At 64.7% G+C, this 21,412-nt stretch overlaps 2 protein-coding genes across 6 annotated transcripts; both read right to left on the bottom strand.

The window, feature by feature from the left end:
- Positions 1-2,172: 2,172 nt before the first annotated feature.
- On the bottom strand, positions 2,173-13,521 carry MIDN (midnolin). Of its 4 annotated transcripts, none has more exons than XM_032178147.2 (9): positions 12,685-13,521; positions 10,814-11,453; positions 9,693-9,780; positions 9,441-9,503; positions 7,270-7,398; positions 6,871-7,185; positions 6,237-6,393; positions 5,613-5,885; positions 2,173-4,348 (listed from the first exon to the last, which is right to left on the bottom strand). In XM_032178147.2, the coding sequence occupies exons 2-9, from the start codon at positions 11,044-11,046 to the stop codon at positions 4,071-4,073; spliced, it is 1,536 nt and encodes a 511-aa protein (XP_032034038.1). In that variant the 5' UTR covers positions 11,047-11,453; positions 12,685-13,521; the 3' UTR covers positions 2,173-4,070. The 4 variants fall into 4 exon arrangements, with proteins under 4 accessions (XP_032034038.1, XP_032034037.1, XP_058284292.1 ...); XM_032178146.2 differs by having other exon boundaries at positions 6,237-6,396; positions 12,685-13,514; XM_058428309.1 differs by lacking the exon at positions 7,270-7,398 and having other exon boundaries at positions 12,685-13,509.
- A 3,077-nt stretch (positions 13,522-16,598) lies between these two features.
- Positions 16,599-20,393, bottom strand: ATP5F1D (ATP synthase F1 subunit delta). Of its 2 annotated transcripts, XM_032178151.2 has the most exons (5): positions 19,422-19,783; positions 18,803-18,956; positions 17,239-17,327; positions 16,984-17,109; positions 16,599-16,733 (listed from the first exon to the last, which is right to left on the bottom strand). In XM_032178151.2, the coding sequence occupies exons 1-4, from the start codon at positions 19,560-19,562 to the stop codon at positions 16,987-16,989; spliced, it is 507 nt and encodes a 168-aa protein (XP_032034042.1). In that variant the 5' UTR covers positions 19,563-19,783; the 3' UTR covers positions 16,599-16,733; positions 16,984-16,986. The 2 variants fall into 2 exon arrangements, with proteins under 2 accessions (XP_032034042.1, XP_032034041.1); XM_032178150.2 differs by having other exon boundaries at positions 16,599-17,109; positions 19,422-20,393.
- Between the last annotated feature and the right edge of the window lie 1,019 nt (positions 20,394-21,412).

A 21,412-nucleotide genomic window follows, 5' to 3' on the forward strand; every position in this document is an offset into this window, starting at 1 on the left:
TGGGCCGGGGTCTGGGACGTGCAGTGATGCGGGGGTGGGGGCAGCAGGAAACGCGTCGGCGTGAAAGGACGGGTGCACGTGAGCGTGCCCGTGCCGGGGGTCCACGTGCGGCGCCCCGGGGCTCGCCCCCTCTTCCGTCCAGGCCCCGCCGCAGCCGTCAGACCCTCGGCTGCGCCTCCCGCCCCCAAGTTTGCAGACGCGCGGGGAGAGAGGCGGGGCTGCAGCGCCTCCAGGCTTGCGCCTGCGCACTCGGCCCTGCCGGGCTGAAGTCCCGCCTTCTGGAGGCTGCGTCGCGCTGCTACTGGGGCACGCAGATGAGCGAGCGGTGCGATCACCAATGAGGCTTCCCCGCTGGTGGGCGGGGCCTGGGCCGCCGGACGCGCGGACGGGGGCGGGCAGGGCGCCCTACCCGGGGTGACGTCAGGCTCCTTTCGCGGCGCGTTGCCCTGGAAACCGCGTTTCCATCCCGGCGGGTTTCCGGGGGCCGCCCCCTCCCATTCAGCTTTTTCCTCAATGGTGGGGGGAAGGGAGCGATCCAGGGCCGACCCCGCCCCCCGCGATCCCAGCGGTCCCTGCCCTCTTTGTGCCTCAATTTACCTCTCCGTGCCTCCCTACGCACACTTGGCCTCCGCCTGCCGCCCCTCCGCCCGCTGCACCCCTGGTTGGGCTGACCCTTCCAGGCTAGGGCTCTGAGCCTGGAGCTCCACACCCCACCCTACGCCCCCAGGGCACAGCCTTGACCCCCCGGGATCCCCAGGCTGGGGTGGGGGTCAGCATCCCGAGGGGCGGGTCCTAGAGTGCAGGGGACGCGCCCCCCACCCTGCAGGCTACAGACACAGCCCCTGTGATTCAGCAGGTGCTTCCGACAACATCCTCTTTCCTCCTTCCCACCCCGCCCAGCGAGGGGGCGGTGGCGCCCTTGGGCCCTCGCCCTGACCCCAGGCCGGGCGTCGGTGACCCGCACCCCCACCCTGCGCCCCGAGGGGACATCCGCACCAGGGACGGGGGCGGGGGGGGTGCCGCCTGACTGGGCATCCGCCTTCCTGCCGTGGGCGTGGGATGATTTGGGGTTGACTGAGCGTTGGGAGGGGCAGAGGGGTCTCAGGAAGGTGCTCCCAGGACACTCCCTGGACCTGTGCGCCTTCCCCTGGGGGCTCCCGGTGCTGGGGCGCCTAGAGATGGGGTAAGGGGTGGAGGTCACATCATTGAACAAACACCCCAAATCCTCCAGGCCAAGTGATGTTCCTCTTTGGGCCTCTGTTCTCCCATCTATAAAATGGGAGCCCAATTACTTCTCTTAGGCAACTTTTGTTACCTGAGGAAATACAGGTTAAAAAATTTAAAAAAAGGACATGAGAGAGTATTATTGCCCCATCTCTGCCCAGCCCGGACATGGATGGAGGTGGGACCCCAGAGAGGACTCAGTCCTGGTGAGGCTCTTGGGAGCTTTAGGCTAGGGGTAGAGAGAGGGAAGGTGGGGTCTGTGGGACGGGGTGGACAGGGGTGGAAGGCGCAGGCTGGGGAAGTTCCCAGATAGCAAGGGACAGCCGGACGAGGGGTGTTCCTAGACAGGGGCAAAGGCCGGAAGGTTTGGAGCTGAAGGCCAGGTCTGGGAAGGGCTGGAATGTCAGGAGGTGTGGCCAGAGAGGCCCCCCAGGGCTGGGTCAAGCCAGGCCTCTATCACCAGCCAGCCCAAGGTATCCTGCGGAGTCCTGGGTCCTCCCAGTTGGCCTGGTGATCTCCCTGCAGCAAGCCACACAGATGTGAGACTCCAGGAAGGGGAGCGGGTGGGTGTGGCAGAGTGGGAGTCCCCGACTCCTGTGGCTGGGGAGAGCTGGTGGTCGTGTCTCCCCCATACTGTCAGGTCCTGAGAGGGGGCCAGGGTCCTGCCCAGGCCACGAAGCAGGAAGGCAGGCCCTCGCCCCACACCCTAAGGGACTTCCGGCCTTGGGTACCAGGAAGTGGCTGGGCTCCTCCCTCCCACGCCCTGGCTGCTTCCTGCCCACCCGGCAGCCAGGGAAGGAGCGTGGGAACTTCTCAGGGCCCTGACCACTGCCCCACCCCCTCCTTGGGCCTTGGGACCCAGGTCCGCCCTCTTGACTCCCTAAGCTGACATCCCACCCCAACCAAGGCCAAATTCCCCCACTAGGTGAGCAGGCAGGAGTCAATGTGTTTCATTTTCTGTTTATTACTTGAAATCACGGTGCTCGTGTAGGTTTTTTTTTTTTTTTTCAATTTTATGTTTTCATACATGAAACTCACGCCAGGTGCCGGGACCCCCACAGCCCGACCCCCCGAGGGCGGGTAATGCTTTCTTGGGCAGCCCTTACCGGGCAGAGGGTGGAGAGCCGGTTCCTGCCTGGAGGTTCCACCCTCAACCCGCGGAGGCACAGACGTTATTTAAAAATCGTTAAAAAACAAAACAGAACACACATTTAAATAGGTATCCAAGACAGTTCTTCAAAAAACAAACCCGCCCCTTTTTCTCCTTTTTTTTTTTTTTTCTTTTTTTTGGAAAAACGAAAACAAAACAAAACCCAAAATCCGTGAGCTCTACCCTCTGGGACCCCTCCCTGCCCACCCTCCCACAAAAAAATTTACAGAGCTACAGTTATAACACGTGATGTTCACATCTGAAACCATTAACTTTTCAACACATAAACGGGGGGAGTTGAGGACCTGGGGTTCACCTACGAGAACAAAGGGGGGGGACAGGCAGGGCCAGGACAAGACCGACAGGCAGGGTGCGGAAGGGTCCAGACATCTCCATTATCATTAAAAAATAAAAAGTGAGTGGGGAAAAAAATCCAAAAACTACCCCATTGAAATGGCCCCAGTAGGGGATTTGTCCCTCCCCTCTGGAGCCAGACACCCCTAGGGCAGGGGGCACTGAGGGGCGGGGGGTCCAAATTAGACCAGCAGCGGACCCCGCCACGGGGGTTAATGCTACACGGAGTTGTTGCCCCCTGCCCAGGGGATTCACAGCTCAGCACCCCCTCCCATCCTGGCTGCAGGAGGGGCCCCCAGACAGTCCCAAATCCACATCCCTCAGGTTGGGCCGGGAAGGAGGGCTCGGAGGGGGGAACTCCCCAGCACCCAGCCATTCTCTCCCCTTTTTCAAGAGTTCCCCAACCACTATTGGCTCAGTCAGAAAATTAATAGTCTATAAATACCCCAAACTCAGGCAGGAGGTCAGTAAACACGGGGGTGGGGGCGGAGGAAACAGCACAGTCCGCCGGCTGGGGCGGGGCGGAGAGCAGGCTGAGGGGGTAGTTCCCCTCTCCCTTCCTGGCAGGAAAGGGTGCCACGCCCCTGCACCCAAACCCCCGTGTGGACCCCAGCCCCAGCCTCTCTGCTAAAACGGCTTTGCTCTCCTTGTTAAAGAAATGAAGGAAAATGCAAAAAGAGACCAAGAAAAGAGGATAGGAGTGGAAGAGAAACAGTCCCCTCGTGGGCTTCCGTGACCTGTTGGCTTGCTGTAGCCCAGTGGGTGCTGCTGGCCCGGGGGGGAGACCCCGAAATCTGCACTGGGGGGTGGGATGGGTTCTGCGCGCTGCGGCCCCCTCCCCTCATCTGTAAAGTGCATAATGACACATCGACATTTTTGACTTAAAACCTGAATAGGGCCGGGGGAGGGGGGGAAAGGAGGCGGCGGAAGGGATGGGGCAGGTTTCTCCGTCTCCTTCACTCTCCGCCATCCAGAGAGACTGCTACATATTGGAGCTGGGGAAGGTTGGCAGGGAGGAAGGACCGACCCGGCGCAGAGGTGAAAGGAGACAGAGGAGGATGAGGAGGAGGAGGAGGAAGAGGAGGAGGAGGAGGAGGAGGAAGAGGAGGGCAGGAGTGAAGGGTGATGGAGGTAGGAAGCAAAGCCCATGAAGAGTCCAGGAAACCACGGTCAGAACTTTTTTAAAAAAGAAAAAAAGAAAAAAAAAAAAGAAAAAAAGGCTTCTGGCTGGGGGGAGTGGCCACCTGCCCTCCAGGGCTGGCCCACGCTCTCTCCGGGGCTCTCGGAGTCCCCGCCGCCCTGGGCTGGGGTGCGAGGGGCGAGGGTGGCCGATCCGAAGATCCTAAGCCACCACGAACTCTGACTTGATGTCAGGGTTGACTTCTGGCTTCCACACGGAGTCCTCAAAGTCGAGGCCCAGGCCGGAGGCCTCGCTGGGGCTGCCGCCACCCCCGCTGCTACTGCTGTCGCTGCGGCCGGCCTTGCGGCTGGGTGACCAGTGGTACGGACCCCGCGCGTCCCGCCGGGCCTTTCTACGGAGCCGTTTCTGCTGCAGGAGCAGCTGCAGCCGTTCCACCTTGCAGCGCGTGGCGCGATTTTCTGTCTGCCGAAGGCGGTCCCCTGCAAAGGAGGTAGTGGCCTGTGACTCCCAAAGCCTCCACCTGCTGAACACAGGGGGACCACCCCAGACCCCAGCAAATGCCCCTGAGGTCAGACATAGTCCTGCCCTCCCTGGAGGAAGGTCAGCAAAGGAAACGGTCAAGGACATCCACCATGCCGGGCACAGTGGTTCACAACTGTAATCCCAGCACTTTGGGCGGCCAAGACAGGAGAATCGCTTGAGCTCAGGAGTTTGAGACAGGCCTGGGCAACCTCAGGAGTTCGAGACAGGCCTGGGTCACAGAGCCAGAACCCTCCTCTACAAAAATTACAAAATTAGCTGGGCATGGTGGTGTCTGCCTGGAGTCCCACCTTCGCAGCTGGCATCTAATTCTCCGGCTCAACCCCATGAGCTGGAGAGGTCAGGACTGTCCTGCCTCATTCTTCCTGGAGTCCTACATGGAGAGGGCTTGGTCGCTTCTGTGATCCGAGGGGAGGTACTTGGGGGTTGTACCTTGTTTTTTTTTTTTTTTGAGACGGAGACGGAGTCTGGCTCTGTCACCCAGGCTGGAGTGCACTGGTGTGACCTCGGCTCACTGCAAGCTCCGCCTCCAGGTTCACGCCATTCTCCTGTCTCAGCCTCCCATGTAGCTGGGACTACAGGTGCCCGCCACCTCGCCCGGCTAATTTTTTGTATTTTTAGTAGAGACGGGGTTTCACCGTGTTAGCCAGGATGGTCTCAATCTCCTGACCTCGTGATCCGCCCGCCTTGGCCTCCCAAAGTGCTGGGATTACAAGCGTGAGTCACCAGGCCCGGCCAGTTTCCCACTTTTAAACTGAGCTGGGAGGAGTCCCCCCCGGTGAGACTCTGGAGAGAGTAACCCGCCGTTTGGGAGTAGCTGGGGCCAGGTTGGGGGGGGGGTTGTGTTCATTGCTTTTCCAAGTCACTGAAATGCTTAGGGGTGGGCTCTGGCCCCGCCTCGGCCTGCCAGGCCTGACTTGGCCATTCACAGAGGCTCCAAATGCCATCTGGAGATGGTGCCCCAGCGGGGGGCCAGGAGGAAGTGGGCCTGGGGCCCCCCGGGAGCACACAAGGACACTTTGTGCCCTGACACACATGCTGCCTTCTCTCCGGGCTGGAGCAGAGCAGTGGCCACGGCAGCTGCCATCCCCCCCCCAGGCCCCTGGGCAGGTCAGCTGCTCCTGTGCCCACCAGCTCACACAGAGGGGCCTTGACAAGCCCGGGCGGGCGGGGAAGGCAGGACTCCCAAGGGCGGCCACTCACCCGGGGGCTTGCACATGCGGATCTGGCTCTGGCCCTGCAGCAGGGAGGCTGGGGGGGCGGCCGCGAGCTTCTCGCAGGAGGTAGTTCTGGGGGCCAGGTCGGGAGCCGGCGAGGCCGGGGAGCACTGGGCGTGGCAGCGGAGCTGGGCCAGCGAAGGGGGCATGCCCTGGTAGTGCCGGGTGGCGCTCAGGAGGTCGTTCAGGATCTGCAGGATGGTGCCGATGTCACGCCGCGGCCGCCCGCTGCTGTCTTGGCAGTTGGGGTGTAGCGTGCCTGCGGGCAGAGGTCGCCGTGAGTGCCCGGCATGTGCACAGTCCCGCAAGTCCAGGATGGGCGCCCACGGGTGTGAGCTCATGAGCTCAGACAGCGGGGTGGGCATGTGAGCTGACGTGCACGAGGGAAGACGGCGGGAGTGGTACACGTCCCAGTATGTAGGCGCCTGGTGACCCGTGGCCTCCGGGGCAGGGCCAGGCGTGTGTGGGGGGGATTCCAGGGGGACAAGTGAGCAGAAGGACACAGCCTGCGTATGCCCAGAATATGTGGAGTCGCCTGTGGGTGGACGTGGACACCAAATGCACAGGGTCACGGACACACGTGAGCTCACGCCTGTGCTGTGACACCTACCAGAGAAGGTCCCTGAGAAGACCCCCGGGGCGTGATTCACAAAGCTCTCGATGACGGCGCCGGGTTTTCGGGAGCGGGGGGCAGGGCTGGCCCCTGGGGTAGACGCAGTGCTGGCACCAGGACTGGCACTGCTGCTGGCCATGGGGGAGCAGTTCATCTGCTGACAGGAGGAAGGGGCATGTGAGCACAGGGTCCAGGGTCAGGGGATCACCATCAACCCAGGGTCTAGAGATAGCCCCCCAGTCTAGGCTCAGGGGATCACCAGCAACCCAGGGACCAGAGATCACCCACCAGCCCAGATCAGGAGATGACCTGTCAACACAGGATTTAGAGATAAACTACCCCAGGGTCACGAGGTCACAACCAACCCAGGACACAGAAATGACCCATGAGTCAAAGGTCAGGAGACCATCTCCTGGTCCAGGTCAGGTCAGGAGATGACCATCAACTCAGGATCTAGAGACACCCCACCAATCTAGGCTGGGGGATCGCCCACCAGCCGGAAGTCACAGGATAGCCCTTAATACAAGGGACTCACCTGGGACTAAGAGTTCTTGTCCTCCCCAAGCCCTCCCCAGGACGGCCCACCCTTTGGATTCCAACCAAGGGTCACCCTTCCTTTCCCCAGGCTCACCTCCGGGCAGGTGGTGGAGGCTGCGTGGGACCGGAAGGAACCGGCTGTGACGGGCGAGGGAGATGCAGGGGACGGGCTGGTGGGCACCGGGGGGACACGGGCAGCACTGGACACCGGCCGGCAGGGCGAGGACACGGGGGAGGCTATGCTGGGGTCCCCCCGCGCAGCGGCGGCGGCGGCAGCCGCGGCCGCCAGCACATGGCGGTGTTGCAGTGGAGCGTGCTGGGCCGCGAGCTGCAGCTGCACGAACATCATGTGATCGCCCACACGCAAGGCCAGTGTCAGTGGCGAGCGGCCCGACAGGAAGTCACTGACCTGCAAGGGGAGCGGTCCGTCAGCTGGGAGCCCCAGCTTGCGGCGCCCCCAGCCCAGCCCGGCCCAGTCCCCCCGCGCTGTGACCTGGGGCCTCTCGCCGCCCCTCTCTGGGCTCTGGGGTCCCTGTCGGTGCCACGGACGCTTAAATAAAATGAATCTGTATTTCCGGAAGCCTCCTCCGCCAGCCCGGCCCGGCCCGGGCGCCGCTGGGGGCTGTGGGGACAGAGGCAGGTCAGACGGGGGCCTGCCCCTCCCTGGCCAACTTGGTCGATTCTTGCAAGGGGAAACTGAGGCCAGAGGGGACAGGGCCCAGCTGGCAGTCGCTGACCTCAAACAACCTTCACTTTGCCTTTCCCCCACCCTCATGGGCCCCTAGATCCTCTCTGCCTGTGGATACGGGAGGGGCTCCATCTCAGGCCCCCTCCCAGCTAAGTCACCAGGGCCAGCAAGTGGGTGGAATTCCTGGACGAGTTCTTCTGTCCTAACCTTTGCTTTCTCAAGATAAATATTTATCTGTCCTGGGCGGGGCCGAGGCCGAGGGGGCTGCGGCAAGGCTGCAGGAAGGGGCCCTGAGCGCCCTGGGGCTGCAGTCCCGGAGGGCACAACCTGCTCCCGGCACAGAAACCCTCAATCTGCCCCCGTTCAGGGTGGGTGTGGGTTGGATCTGACCCTGTCCTCGCCAAGCCCCCTGCTCTGGGTCCAGGCCAGAGCCCTGCTCTCCCCAGGGGCCGAGATGGGGCGGGGGGCGGAGGTTTCTGAGAAGTGACATAGGCTGGGATGACTCAGAACCGACCGCCTCCCAGCTCTCCCTCCCGGCTCTCCTCTCTGCTGGCAGTGGCTGGCGTAACCTTCTCTGCTTGGGGCCCGTGGGGAGGGAGGCAGGGAGGAGGGCAGGGTGAAGCCCCCACCCTGCGGCCCAGCCTCCCGCCCCCCTACCCCAAGACAGCCTTTGCAGGAAGGGCCCAGGGTGGCTTCCTGAGGGCAGCTGGAGTCCCCACCACCACCCGCCCTGCAACTTCCTCCCTGGGGAGGGCTAATGGGCGGGCATGACTTGGTGCCAGGCAGGGAAGCAACCCTGGGGAGCCCAGTGTCTCCGCCCAGCACCCCCACCCCAGCCCCCCCCAACCCAGCTCCTTCCTGACGCAGGCGCCCAGGGAGGAGGGTGTGAAGCCAACACGCCCTGGGCCCCCTGCCAACCGCAGCCCCCCAGCGGCGGGGAGCTCTGCTCACACTCGCCCCAGGAAATCACCTGCAACCCCCACCCTGGCTCGGGACCCCGGCTCTGCCCCCACGCCGCTGCTGCTGCTGCTGTGGCCACCCCCATGGCAGACCACCCAGCTCCCGGCCCCCGCCCTGCCCCCGCGACGCAGGGAGAGGGCAGGACTCTACATGCCGCTGGAAAAGAGGAAGGGGGCGCAGGCCTCGGGGCCAGGGAAGCCCGGGAAGCTGGCCACCCATTGCTGGGGCGGGTGGCAGCCTGCGTCCCCCACCCTGGCAGAGGACGGATTGCTGAGGCCTGTGTCACCCTCCTGGGAGGTGGCCAGGGCCGTTGTCTGAGGGAGGCTTGGCCACAGCCAAGAAAATGAGGAAAGAAGGAGAAAAAAAAAAAGTCCGCAGCAAAACCGGGAACCGGGTGAGGGCCAGCCCCAGCCTCCCTCCTGGCCGCTTACTAAATATTTTCCTAACATCCTGTCTAGGCCTCCCTGGCCCCAGGGCTGGGCGCCCCCACCCCCTCCCCTTTCGGATAGAGAACAAAGGCCAGAGAGAGAAGGAGGAGGGGGGTGACGAGATCCCCACCCTCTCACGATGGGGTCACGGAAGGCGGAAGGAGAGTCACCCAGGCCGCCGCCCCCAGCCCCCAGCAGAAATGTAAAAAAGGAGAAACTCGCTCAGGAGAAGCCACAGTGGCTGGGGGGGGGCCTCCACGGTGGGGGCCGAGGGGGCTAGGGATGCAGGCCGAGTTGTGAGCGGGGATGAGGCCCCATGGGCCAAGGTCACCCTGCAGGCAGTCTTGTGAAAGCCAGGTCCCCTTCCCCCAGGGCAGCCACCGTGGGAGAGAAAGCCCTCCGGGTCAGGTGGTGCATCTTGGAGGAGAGGAGGTGGGGAGGCCAGGCCGGGCTGGCACCCAGGCGGGGTGGCGCGTCCCCTCCCCTCCCCCAGCCTCCTGGGAGCACAGACAACCCCCAGGCCCCATGGGTGGCCGAGGCACCCTGCCCCGGGGCTGCCCTGTTAGGAAAGGGCTGGCGAGGTCTTACCTGCGTCTCCGTGAGACTCTCGAGGGCTTGCATCACAGACTGCTCCGGCCTTGAGGCCTGAGACTACAAAGAGAGGCAGAAAAGGGGCCTGAGTGTGGGGTCGGAATCGTGAGCTGGAACATGGGGTGGGGAGGGCCCTGCTGGCTGGCGGGGTGGGGGCCCCAGGTGGTGTGTGTGCGGACAGGTGCCGAGGGAGGAGCTACTGCCTGTGTCCGGGGGCCTCGGGGGGCACGCAGCCCCATGGCCATTTACCATGAGGCCCGCTTCCACGGTGGGTACCAAGGTCAGCTTGCTGCCATCACCCACGCCGAACTCCTGCAGCTTCCCCGAACTGAGCCGGCTGGGGGGAGGAAGGAAGAGCATGAGACTCCGCGGAGACGACACAGGGACGCGGAAGCAGAGGCCGCGGGGGAGGGCTGTGCTTGTGTGGGGAGAGACGGATAAGTTCCCACCCCCACCCCTTCCCGGCTTCCAGATCCAGGACCCTAAGCGCGTGCAGAGAGATCTCCGTCTGGTGCTGGGAGCCCCATCCTGGCGATTCAGACCCCTTCCCTCCAGTGGAACCCCCGCCCTGGACTCTGGCACCCCCTATGCACCCCAAGCAGGCACTTTCTCCTCGTCTGGGCCCCCAGTGTGCTCTATGTCACCTTCCTCCGCGCCCCCCTGGGCAGCCCCTGCCTCCAATTCCCTAATTCTAGGCCTGGCTCGTCTTTGTGGGCACCACGGGCTTCGGCCCGAAGAGAGGCCCTGGGGGTTGCGCCGGGCCGGGCTTCCCCTCCTCCTCCCTCCCCGGCGCAGGCGGCCGCCGCCGCGCAGACAAAGGAGACCCTCCCCCTCCGCCCCTCCCCCGATGGGCCCCTCCGCTGGGATGGACACTGCGTGTCCCCGGAGGCCCGCGGGGGGAGGGCTCCGGGCCTGCAGGCGATTTAAATACCAGGGGGGAGGGGAGGCTGCGGGGAGCGCTCGGAGGCGAGAACAAAGGGGGGAGAGAGACGCAAGTGGGGGGAGACAGCCAGACGCAGAGGAGGCCGCCGAGCAGATGCGGAAGCCGGCGCGGACGCAGGCGGGAGGGGGCGGCGGCGGCCCCCACACCCGCAGCCGGGACCTCCGCAACGCCCTGGGATTCCTGCCCGCCCCCAAGGGGGGCCGCCGAAGCCCGGCCCGGGACGCCCTCGCAGCCGCCTTTGTGCGGCGACCCCGGACGGGGGAGGGGGCCGAGGCAGGCGAGGCCGAGCAGAGGGCGCCCGAGAGCGCGCGGCGCGCCCCCGCCCCCCGTCTGGCCGCCCCCTGCCTTCCCCGCGCCGCGCGCTCTTTGTTCCCGCCCGGGGGCCGGGGCCCGAGGGGGCGGCCGGCCGGGGGCGCGCGGTACCTACGTGTCTTTGTGGAGAAGCGCCAGGCGCTCCTTGGGCACTTTGAGGCGCTGGGACAACCGCTTGCGCAGCCCCTCCACCGTCTCGTCGGGCGGCACGGCCAGGTCGTAGCGGGTGCCGGTGGTGCTGTGGATGGCCAGGCTCATGGGCGCCGCCTCGGCCGCCGGGCCCAGCTCGCAGGCGCCGCCGGGGGCCCCGCGCCGGCAGCTCCGGGCGCCGCCGGGCTGCGGCTCCATCCCCGGCGCGCGCTGGGGGGCTGGGGGCGGCGGGCGCCGCCAATCCTCGCCGCGCCTCCGGGACAGGGGCGAGGGGCTCCCCGGTTGCCGGGTCTTCCGGGCACTCGGGGGCGCGGAGCAGCGCACGTCCTCCTCGAGAAAGTCCTGGCCGCGGAATGCGAGACCGAAATCCAAAATCCGAGTGGCGCTCCGAGGTCGCTCCGGCTCCTGGGGGCGCCTTCCGGGAGTGGGGACGGCACTTGCTTCTCCTTTAAAGGGCGGCGGGCGCGACCGAGGCGCGGCGCGGGGAAGGGTCCTGGGGAGGGGGCGCCGTTCGGCCGGTGGCGCTGGGTGCCGTCTGCCGCCCGGGTCGCGCTTCCTCGCGCGTCCCCTCCCTTAGCAACAGCCGCCGCCGCCGCTCGGAGGATCTGGGGGTGAAAGTAACAAGAAAAAAAAGTTATAATGTATCAACGTTCCAGGGGGCGGGGCCGCCGCCCCCTCCCATTCACTACTTACTCCGCCGGCCCCGCGCCGGCCAATCGCCGCGCGCCGAGCGCCCAGTCGGCCGCGAGCCCGGGCCTATGAGAGCCGCCGCGGCACCGCCCCACGTGGCAGCCGGGCCCGCCCCCCTCGCCCCGCCCCCAGCGCCAAGGCGACCAAGGGGAGCGCGGCGGGGGCGGGGCTGGCGCCTCTCCGCGCCCGCCCCCGCCCCGCCCGCGCCCGCAGCCATTCATAAGCGCCCGGAGCCCGCAACAAAGGGCGGGCGCGCCCTGGGGGTCGCGGGACCCCGGTCTGGAGACGGGTTTTGTACCCCTTGCGATCCCCGGGGAACGGCCTAGGAGCGAGAGGGGGCGCGGGCCATTGTTCCCGGCGCCGGGAGGGGCAGGAAGTCGTGGGGCCACCCCGCCGCGTCCGTCCGGGAAGAGCCACGAGCGGAAGCGGGAGCGCGAAGTCCGCGCCTCGTGGCCGGGGTCCCGGGGCGGGCGGGCGACGATGAGGCTAGGGCCGCGGCCCCGGGGACGGCGTGGTGCGTGGGGGCGGAGTTGGGGCCGGGCGGGGCGCCCGCACCTCGGTGACGTGGCCGAGTGGCTGCTGCCGGGGGCCCCGCGCGCCCACCCGCCGGCCCCGGGCAGAACCCGTTTCCCCGAGGCGCGCCCGCTCGAGCCGTGACGTGACGCGGCGTCCCCGGCTGCGCCCGCGCGCGCTCGGGGATGCGGTGAGTCAGCAGCTCGGGCGCGCCCTCTGCCGGGCCGGACTGGGAGCGCCGCCCGGAGTCCCGGGGAGGGGGCGCCGCCGCGTTGCCCCTGGCAGGGGAGGAAGACGACGGGGCTGCGCGCGGGGGAGGAACGCCGATCGGGGACGAAAGACTCTAGTCGGGAGACTGGGACCGTGTGGCTGGGAAACGGAGGGCGGAACGGCAACCAGTTCAAGGTCACCCGCGGTGAAGGGGGAGTGCCCCGGGGGGCGGGGCGGGGGCTGAGGTCCGGCCAGGGCGGCGCTGGCTGCGCGGAGCCCCTCCCACCCCGCACCCCGGGGGGCTTCCCAGGGCCGGAGGCACCCGGATCCGTCCTGTCCCAAGAACAAAGAAAAGTGAGGGTATCCTGAGCCATCTAGAGTGGGGACCCTTCCTCGGCCGGCAGGTCCCCCCCCAACACTCACCGGGCGCGACAGGTTCTGCGCTCCAAGTGCTGCGAGTACCCTCGTCCGGGGCTGAATGCGCACTGGCCGGGCCGGTCTGGGCCAAGCGGGCGGCCCCCAGCCTTTATCCGCGCCTCCTTCCCTCGGGGTGGAGTTTGGGCGGGCAGGGGGGCGGGGGGCCGGGCGGGCGGTGACGCAGACTGGCCCCCGCCCCTGCCTGCCGGCCCGGGCCCTGGGGCGCCTTGACGGCTGGGCCACCCCGTACCCAGGCTTGGCGCAGTTCATGGGGGGACTCCCCTTGAATGCCACGAGCCAAGGGTCTCGGCCTGCCTCGCCGCCGGCTGGGATGCACCCCGAATCGTCACCGGGACAGGGTTTCGGGGTGTACAGCGCGACTCGCTGCCCCGCCCCCTTCCTGCCGCCCCAGGCCCGGTGCTTCCGCCTGGGGGCGCCCGCGTGGGGGGGAACGGGAAGAGGGGCCTGAGTCAGCGGCCGTCGTCCAGGAAAACAGGCTGGAGTCACCTGCCGTAGACTGGGGGTGCCCTGGCCAGCCCCGGCCTCCTGCATCTGTCAATGGTGACCTCAGAGGGCATTTATGGAGCGATTAGCCAGTGCCAGACCTACCTTGTGCCCAGCCAGTCACCAGCCAGCTATGCTGTGACCCTGGGAGGTAACTGGCCTCTCCCAGCCTCAGTTTCTCCAGGGTGGGTGGGAGTGTGGTGAGGGGATGCAGCAGGATCACTCTGGGACCATCGCCCCCCATTAATGCAGGACACGCACTGGTTCCCAGCCTTTGGGGTGGGAATGACCCCATTTTATAGATGAAACTGAGGCCACAGCCAATGAGACACGAATGTGGTGTGCATCTTACCTTTCCCAGTCGACTTTTTGAGGACGGCCCTGGTTCTCTATCCAGAGAAGGGGACCCCATCCCTACTGGAGCACCTCCTGTCCACTTATCTGGCTCCTCCCTTTATCTGGCCTGACCACCTCCACCCCCACCCTGGCCATGGGCGCCCCTCCCAGGGCTGCGCTCCTCCCCAGCTCTCCTTCCGGCTGCCACCCATGCTCCCGGCAGCTGTGGCCCCCACCTTGACAGGCACACCCAGCCCCGAAGGGTCAGGGCTAGGCCAGAGAGGGAGAGGCTGGGATAACCCGTGGAAGGGGGTCACGGGGGCTGCGGTTTGAGGAATGACTAGGAGTTTGTCATATAAAAAAGACGATGCGGCCGGGCGCGGTGGCTCACGCCTGTAATCCCAGCACTTTGGGAGGCCGAGGCAGATCACAAGGTCAAGAGATTGAGATCAGCCTGGCCAACATGGTGAAACCCTGTCTCTACTAAAAATACAAAAATTAGCTGGGCATGGTGGCACATGTCTGTAGTCCCAGCTACTCAGGAGCCCAAGGCAGGAGAATCGCTTGAACCCGGGAGGCAGAGGTGGCAATAAACCCAGGTCGTGCCACTGCACTCCAGCCTAAGTGACAAAACGAGATTCCATCTCAAAAAAAAAACGAAGAGAAAAAAAAAAAGGCCGGGCGCGGTGGCTCACGCCTGTAATCCTAGCACTCTGGGAGGCTGAGGCGTGCGGATCATGAGGTCAGGAGTTCAAGACCAGCCTGACCAACATGGTGAAACCCTGTCTCTACTAAAAATACAAAAATTAGCCAGGCATGGTGGTGTGCGCCTGTAATCTCAGCTACTTGGGAGGCTGAGGGGGGAGCATTGCTTGAACCCAGGAGGCGGAGGTTGTGGTGAGCTGAGATTGTGCCACTGCCCTCCAGCCTGGGCAATAAGAGCGAAACTCCGTCTCAAAAAAAAAAAAAAAAAAGATGATGGTCCAGGAAGTGGGAATGGCTTGAGCAGTTCTGGGAGCTTAGTGAACTGGACCCAGTTGGAGGGAGGAGGGGCAGGGTCGATGAATGGGGCCTGGGTGACAGGCTGGGGCCCCAGGTGGGACCTACAGGGCCAGGGTCATTCTGCTTCCAGTGAGAACAAAGGTGGCGGAGGGAGCTGTGGGCTGGTGCCAAATGGGCAGCCCGGGCAGGATATTGGGGTCCCCTGTGAGTGGCCAGCAGCCGCCACCTCCCTCCTTGCCTCTTGCTTCTCATGTGTGGCTTTGCCACCTGGACACCATCACCTCAGTCCCTCAGTCTGATTAGGAGTGGAATGGGAGACAGGTTGTGGGAGAGCCCCGAACACCGTCACCTCGGTCTGGTCGGGAGTGGAATAGACACAGTCACCTTGGTCTGGTCAAGAGTGGGATGGACACGGTCACCTCGGTCTGGTCGGGAGTGGAATGGACACGGTCACCTCGGTCTGGTCGGGAGTGGAATGGACACGGTCACCTCGGTCTGGTCGGGAGTGGAATGGGACACGAGTTGTAGGGACATGCTGGGCTTCACAGGAGCCACTGTGTGGCCCTTTGGGGACCAGATGCCCAGAGCCAGAGTCTAAATGAATAAACGTGCTACAGCGCTTCCTCACCATTTCCCATACTCAGCATCCCCATGGTTGAGCGGGTTGTTCCTGGGTGTGATGGGGACAAATGCTGTGCTCTGTCCTGCCCCACTGAGCCCGGGGCTGCCCTCATGGAAGGGCCTTGACCGGCTGGTTCCTGGCCCCACCCTGGCTGCCTCCTGCTCCAGGACGCATCCAGCCAGCACGGGCTGTGCCCTCCGGGTGTCAGGTGTCTCGGGTGTCCTGAGGCCTGGCTCCAAGGCTCACACCCTCCCTGGTGGTGGCGGCAGGGGGGTCCCCGGAGTGAGCAGCTCCTCCCGCTGGGCCCCTGCTAAGTCCCAACTGTGCCCTTGGTCTTATTTATAGGGTCCTGGTGACCTGGCAGGAACTTGAAGACCTGGGGCTGGAGCTGGGGGTGCGGGGGGGGGGGGGGGGGGGGCCTGGGCAGAGGCTGCTCCTGTGACCTGGTGGCTGGCACAACCTTCCCTGGGCTGCAGATTCCTGGAGAAGTGGGGGCCTGGTCACTCGTGCCCCGAGGCCCAAGCGGAGGGGAAGCCAGGCAGGGGACCCTGGGCTGTTCCAGAATACCTGACCTGCTGACTGGCGGCCTCAGAGTCGCAAGGCCCCCAACGGCACCTCACCAAGTGCAGCCGTGGCAAGTCACCCGCATGGGGCCATGACGTAGGAGTGAGCTGCCCGTCGTGCTGACAGGCCTGGGGCGGCCTCTCTGTCACCATCCCAGCTCCAGTGACACAGGCAGGCCCACCCTCCCCACTCACCCCCCTGGAATTCCTTGCCTACCCCACTCCACAGGTCCCTGTTCCAAGGAGGGGAGGAGGTCAGGAGACCCCAGCCCCCGCCGTCCGCACACCACCTGGAGCCAGTGTTGCCCGCCCCCGGGGTTACGGAAAGGAGAAGAGGCAGGCCCAGCAGGGCAGTGCCAGGGAGCCGCCCCCTCCTGGGCCCACCCCACTCCATCTGGGGCCAACCCAGAAGCCTAGGTGCCCACGGAGGTGCCAAAAACACTGCAGATTCGGCACCCGGCCAGGCAGGGCCACCCACAGGACGGGCTGGCACAGGGCGGGGCCAGTGTGGGAGCGGGTGGGGCCCGCCTCTTCCCAGAGACTGGTGGGTGGGGCCAAGGGCCGGCAGGGCTCAGAGTCAAGGCCTGGAGACCGGGAACTCGGCAGAGGCGCCAGGAGCGGCGGGGACACCCCTCCCTGACCGACGTCCCCATCACTGGCGACCTTCACCCTCCCCACCGTCGTAGGGTGAAGGTCAGCAGCCTGCCCTCCCGGCTGCACCCCACCCACCCCCTTGAGCCTGCTTCCGATGGACCTCCAGGTGCCCTAAGGGACATTTAGTCCAGGGGAGCTCAAAGGCCCTGTTCGCAGGGGGACACGGACGACGTGAGCAGAGGCGCAGGATGCTCCCGGCTTCACCGGGCCAGGTGGAGTAACAAGAGCTGAGCACACAGTCAGGCTTCCCGGTCTTTAATGGGGTGGGTGCTGGGGCCAGTTCATCCAGAGGTGGCTCCGAAGCTGAGGTCAACCTTGGCGGCTGGCTCCGCAGGGCAGAGGGGATGGTATGTGGCCCGGCAGGCTGGGGGGATCTTGAGAGGCAGAAGGAGAGCCCCATGGGTGGCAGCCACAGCTCAAAGCTGAGGAGGAGCGTCCCTGTCCCAGTCCCCAGGGCGTTCAACACAGGCAGGGCCTGGGGCCCAAGCAGAAGCCTGCACTGCCCTCTGGTGGCCTCCTTGGCAGGCGCGGCTTCCCCAGGTGGCCGGGACCCCAGGAGCTGGCTGGGCCCACCTGGCACCCCTGCCCAGCCCCTAGCCGGGCTTCGGGACACCGGGTACGCACCGCCTACTCCAGGGCCTTCACCAGGGCCTCGTTGGCCTCAATTCGGATCTGGATCTCTGCCCGTGTGGCCTCGTCAGCTGCCCCCAACAGCTCCGCCTGGGCCTTCTCCAAGTTCGCCTTGGCTGCCTGCAAGGGGTTGAGGGGTGGTGAGGGGCCAGCAGGGACCCCAGCTCGGCTCCTGGTCCCGCAGTGCTCCCTCCCCCGCAGCCTGGACAGCTCCCACCTGCTGAGCCTCAGGTCCCCTCTGACACTCACCCCCAGGTCCAACATGTCCAGTGTCACGGCCTCTTCAGCCAACAACTGCACTGAAGAGTCGGCGTTCACTGCGATGGAACCGCTGCTCACTAGGGGAATGGGGCGGGGGGAAGGCGTGAGACCCCAAAGGGCTGGACAGCCTCAGGGACTCCCCGATCAAGTCCAGAGCCCCCTGTGAACCAGGAGCTCCACAAACATCCAAGTCTGTGTCCTGAGTGTGCAAACAGACCCACAGGACTGGCCCTGGGCCCAACATGGCGGGCAACTGCTAGAGAACAAAACAGGGGCCCCAAGAAAGGACTAAAGCTGGAGGGACCCCCAAAAGTACTGCCTGGGGACAGAGGCCCTCACTCTGACCCACCACCCATGGGCTGAGCTGGGGTCAGGGCCAAAGGCAAGCCGAGTTCAAATCTGGCCACCACTGGAAACCAGTGAGGCTTAGAACTGCTTTTTTTCTGCACAAATGACCTTCCTCCCCTAATCTGATCAGCCCTCCCAACATGGTTTTTTGAGGGGTTTTTCTGACACAGGGTCTCACTCTTGTTGCCCAGGCTGAAGTGCAGTGGCATGATCTTCGCTCACTGCAGCCTTGACTTCCCCGGCTGAAGCGGTCCTCTTGGTTCAGCCTCCCAAGTAGCTGGGACTACAGGTGTGCACCACTACAACCAGCTAATTTTTTGTAGATATGGGATTTCACTATGTTGCCCAGGCTGGTCTCAAACTCCTGGGCTCAAGAGACCCTCCCAGCCCGGGCTTCCAAAGTGCTAGGATTACAGGTGTGAGCCACCGCACCCAGCCTCGCCTGGTTAGTTTCTTTTTATTTTTTGTAGAGACAGGGTCTCACTACGTTGCCAAGGTTAGTCTCAAACTCCTGGGCTTAAGCGATTCTCCCACTTCAGTCTCCCAAAGTGCTGAGATTACAGGCATGAGCCACTGGGCCTGGGTGGTTTTATATCTCTTGCTTCGACCATCACACGTTGGTTGGTCCAGAGCCAGTCATAAACCGGCTGAGAGCAGAGTCCCCTCTGGTTCGCTTTCATCACCACCCAGCCCAGGCTCCTCAGTAGACAAACCTGCTAAAACTGTATTTTTCTTTTTTCAGATGGAGTTTCACTCTCGTTGCCCAGGCTGGAGTGCAGTGGTGCGATCTCCTCAGCCTCCCGAGTAGCTGGGACTACAGGCGCCCGCCACCATGCCTGGCTAATTTTTTGTATTTTTAGTAGAGACGGGGTTTCACTGTGTTAGCCAGCATGGTCTCGATCTCCTGACCTCGTGATCCCCCCGCCTCGGCCTCCCAAAGTGTTGGGATTACAGGCGGGAGCCACCGCGCCTGGCCGGTTTTCTGTATTTTTAGAAGAGACGGGGTTACATCATGTTGGCCAGGCTGGTCTCCGAACTCCTGACCTCGGGTGATCCACCTGCCTCGGCCTCCCAAAGTGCTGGGATTACAGGCGTGAGCCACCGTGCCCGGCCTACAACTATTTTTTCTCGCAGCCTCAACTGAGAGGGAGACTGATGTGGAGCCCCAGCCTGGCCTGGCCCTGCAGCCCTCCACCGGACTCACCAAAGTATTTGGAGGTGGTGCCGTCCTCTGCATGCACCACGACCAGCCCCGGCCGCAAGACCTGCAGCGTGGGCACGTGGGCCGCCAGGATGCCGAAGGCTCCGGTCAGCGTGGGCACATCCACCTGCCGGACGTTGGCACCGTTGAAGAACACCTGCAGACAACAGCGTGGGGAATGATGGCGGGGCAGGCTGGCCCCACGTCCACCGGGGACTCGGCCTGTCCTGCTAAGAAATGGGGCAGGGCAGGACCTGGCGCTGATGTGAGGCACTGAGACAACCCAGCGCAGGGATCCGAGGTTGCAGCTTTGGTCCTCAACAGTTGCGCCTCATTCTACTGATCCGCGAAATGGGAATGCAACGATCCGGCGACACCCAGGCTTTGGCCAGGGAGATCGGGGAGGGGCACCCAGGAGACGCTTATCTCGGGGAGGTGCCCAGGACGAGGGTAGCGCAGGGATGGGGCGGCAGAGGCAGGGCCGAGGATCCAGGGCTGAGTGGCCTCGGCTTCCGGGGCGCGCGGGTCCGGGGGCCCGGAAGCGGGGGTCACGCCCTGGGGGTGGGGACCCTGGACTCCGGGGGCGGCGGCCACGGAGAGTCCCAACCCGCAGCGCCCGAACCTGCGTGGGAGAGGCGAAGGTGAAGGACATCTGGTTGGGGCCAGAGGTGGCAGCCGGGGCGGCGGCGGCCTCGGCATAGGCACGGACGTGGCGGACGAGGCGGCTAAGTCCCGGGCGGCGGAGCAGCGCGGCGGGCAGCATGGCAGCGGCGGGCGGCAGGAAGCGGGTAGCTGGCGGACAGCGGACTCCGGCGCGGCGCGGGCGGCCTGGAGGGCGAGGAGGACAACGCGCAGGGACGTCTGGGAGGCGGAGTCCGGCGAGAGCGCAAGCGCGAACTACGACTCCCGGCAGGGCGCACGCGACGTTGACGACACAACGCCCCGTCGTGAAGTATTCTGGGGGTTGCAGTTTTGTTCCGGCCCAGGCTGCGGCAGAACCAGTGGGAGTCAGATAAGGGCAGTGAAACGGTCCTAGGAGGTGGAGGGAGTAAAACGAGCTTCAGTGAAATTCAAGATTCGGCTGCGTGGTGGCTCACGCCTGTAATACCAGCGCTTTGGGAGGCTGAGGCCAGAGGATCACTTGAGGCCAGGAGCTGGAAACCAGCTTGGGCAACAGTGTAGATCGCTCCCAACCCCGACCCGTCTGTAAAAAAAAAAAAAAAAAATTGGGGGGCGCTCGTTGGATGCAGGGCCCTGGATAGACATCAAGAAAACATCAAGTTTCCTGCTCTGGGCCAGGTGTGGTGGCTCCAGCCTGTAATCCCAGCACCTTGGGAGGCCGAGGCAGGAGAATCACTTGACCCCAGGAGATCGAGACCAGCCTGGGCAACAGAGGGAGACCCCGTCTCTACAAATAATCAAAAAATTAGCCGGGCGTGGTGATGCACGCCTGTGGTCCCAGCTACTGGGGAGGCTGAGGCGGGAGCATCGCTTGGGCCTAAGGAGGTTGAGGCTGCAGTGAGCTATGATTGCACCACTGCACTCTAGCCTGGGCAACAGAGTGAGAATCCTGCTCTGGGGCCGGGGGTTGTTTAGCAGACATTTGAGATCATTAATAAGCAGGTCAGGCTGAGCGCGGTGGCTCACGCCTGTAATCCCAGCACCTTATCCGATTCGGAGGGCGAGGCGGGCATATCATCTGGGGTCAGGAGTTTGAAACCAGGCTGGTCAACATGGCGAAACCTCGTCTCTACTAAATATACAAAAATTAGCCGAGCACGGTGGTGGGCGCCTGTAATCCCAGCTACTCGGGAGGCTGAGGCAGGAGAATAGCTCGAACCCGGGGGGCGGAGGTTGCAGTGAGCCGCTGCACTCCAGCCTGGGCAACTGAGCAAGACTCTGTCTCAAAAAAAATTTTTTTTTAATTAAAAAATAAGCAGGTCGTAGTGTTAGGTGGTGGCAAGTGCCAAAAATAAATAATAGTAAAAGCCGAGACAGAGTGCAGGACGGGACAGGGTGGAAGGCTGCAGGTGCAGCTGTTCTAGGAAACGGCGACCACCGCGAGGGGCACAGCGCGGGTGACGTGGGAGGGCTCGCTGGGGACCCCGGACCCCGGCGCGCTGCTCCCCGATGCCGGCAGAGGGCGCTCCGCGCCCAGAGATGCGCTCACCGCCCCCCACCTCCTGCCTGGCCCTCGCCCCCGTGCGCCTCTGACGCAGGAGCGCGTGCGCGGGCGGCTCGGGGCTCCGCTGCCGTCAGCGGAGGCCCGCGCAGCCTCGCTCGCGGCTATGACGTCACTGCCCCGCCCCCGCGCTCACGCAGGTCCGCGGCACCCGGCCGGGCCCCCAGCCCCGCTCCCTAGGCTCCGGGAAAATGCGGAATCGGGGATGGCGGGGGTTCGGGCTCGGGCTCCCTGGAAAGGGCCTTGAACCTGGCGCGATGGGCTGGACCCCAGGGGTGCAGGGAGCAGGGGAGGGCCTGAGGCTGTGGTTTTACAAGGCTGCAGCCAGGGAGATCTAATGCTTCCTGCTGTGGGCGAATCCCACACCATCCGTGGCTCCCTACACCCGGAGGCTGCACCCTCGCCCCCTGCCCGTGTTCAGGCCAGTGCAT

Source organism: Hylobates moloch, unplaced genomic scaffold (genome assembly GCF_009828535.3).
Source record: "Hylobates moloch isolate HMO894 unplaced genomic scaffold, HMol_V3 SCAFFOLD_15, whole genome shotgun sequence".
Classification (NCBI taxonomy): Eukaryota; Metazoa; Chordata; class Mammalia; order Primates; family Hylobatidae; genus Hylobates; species Hylobates moloch.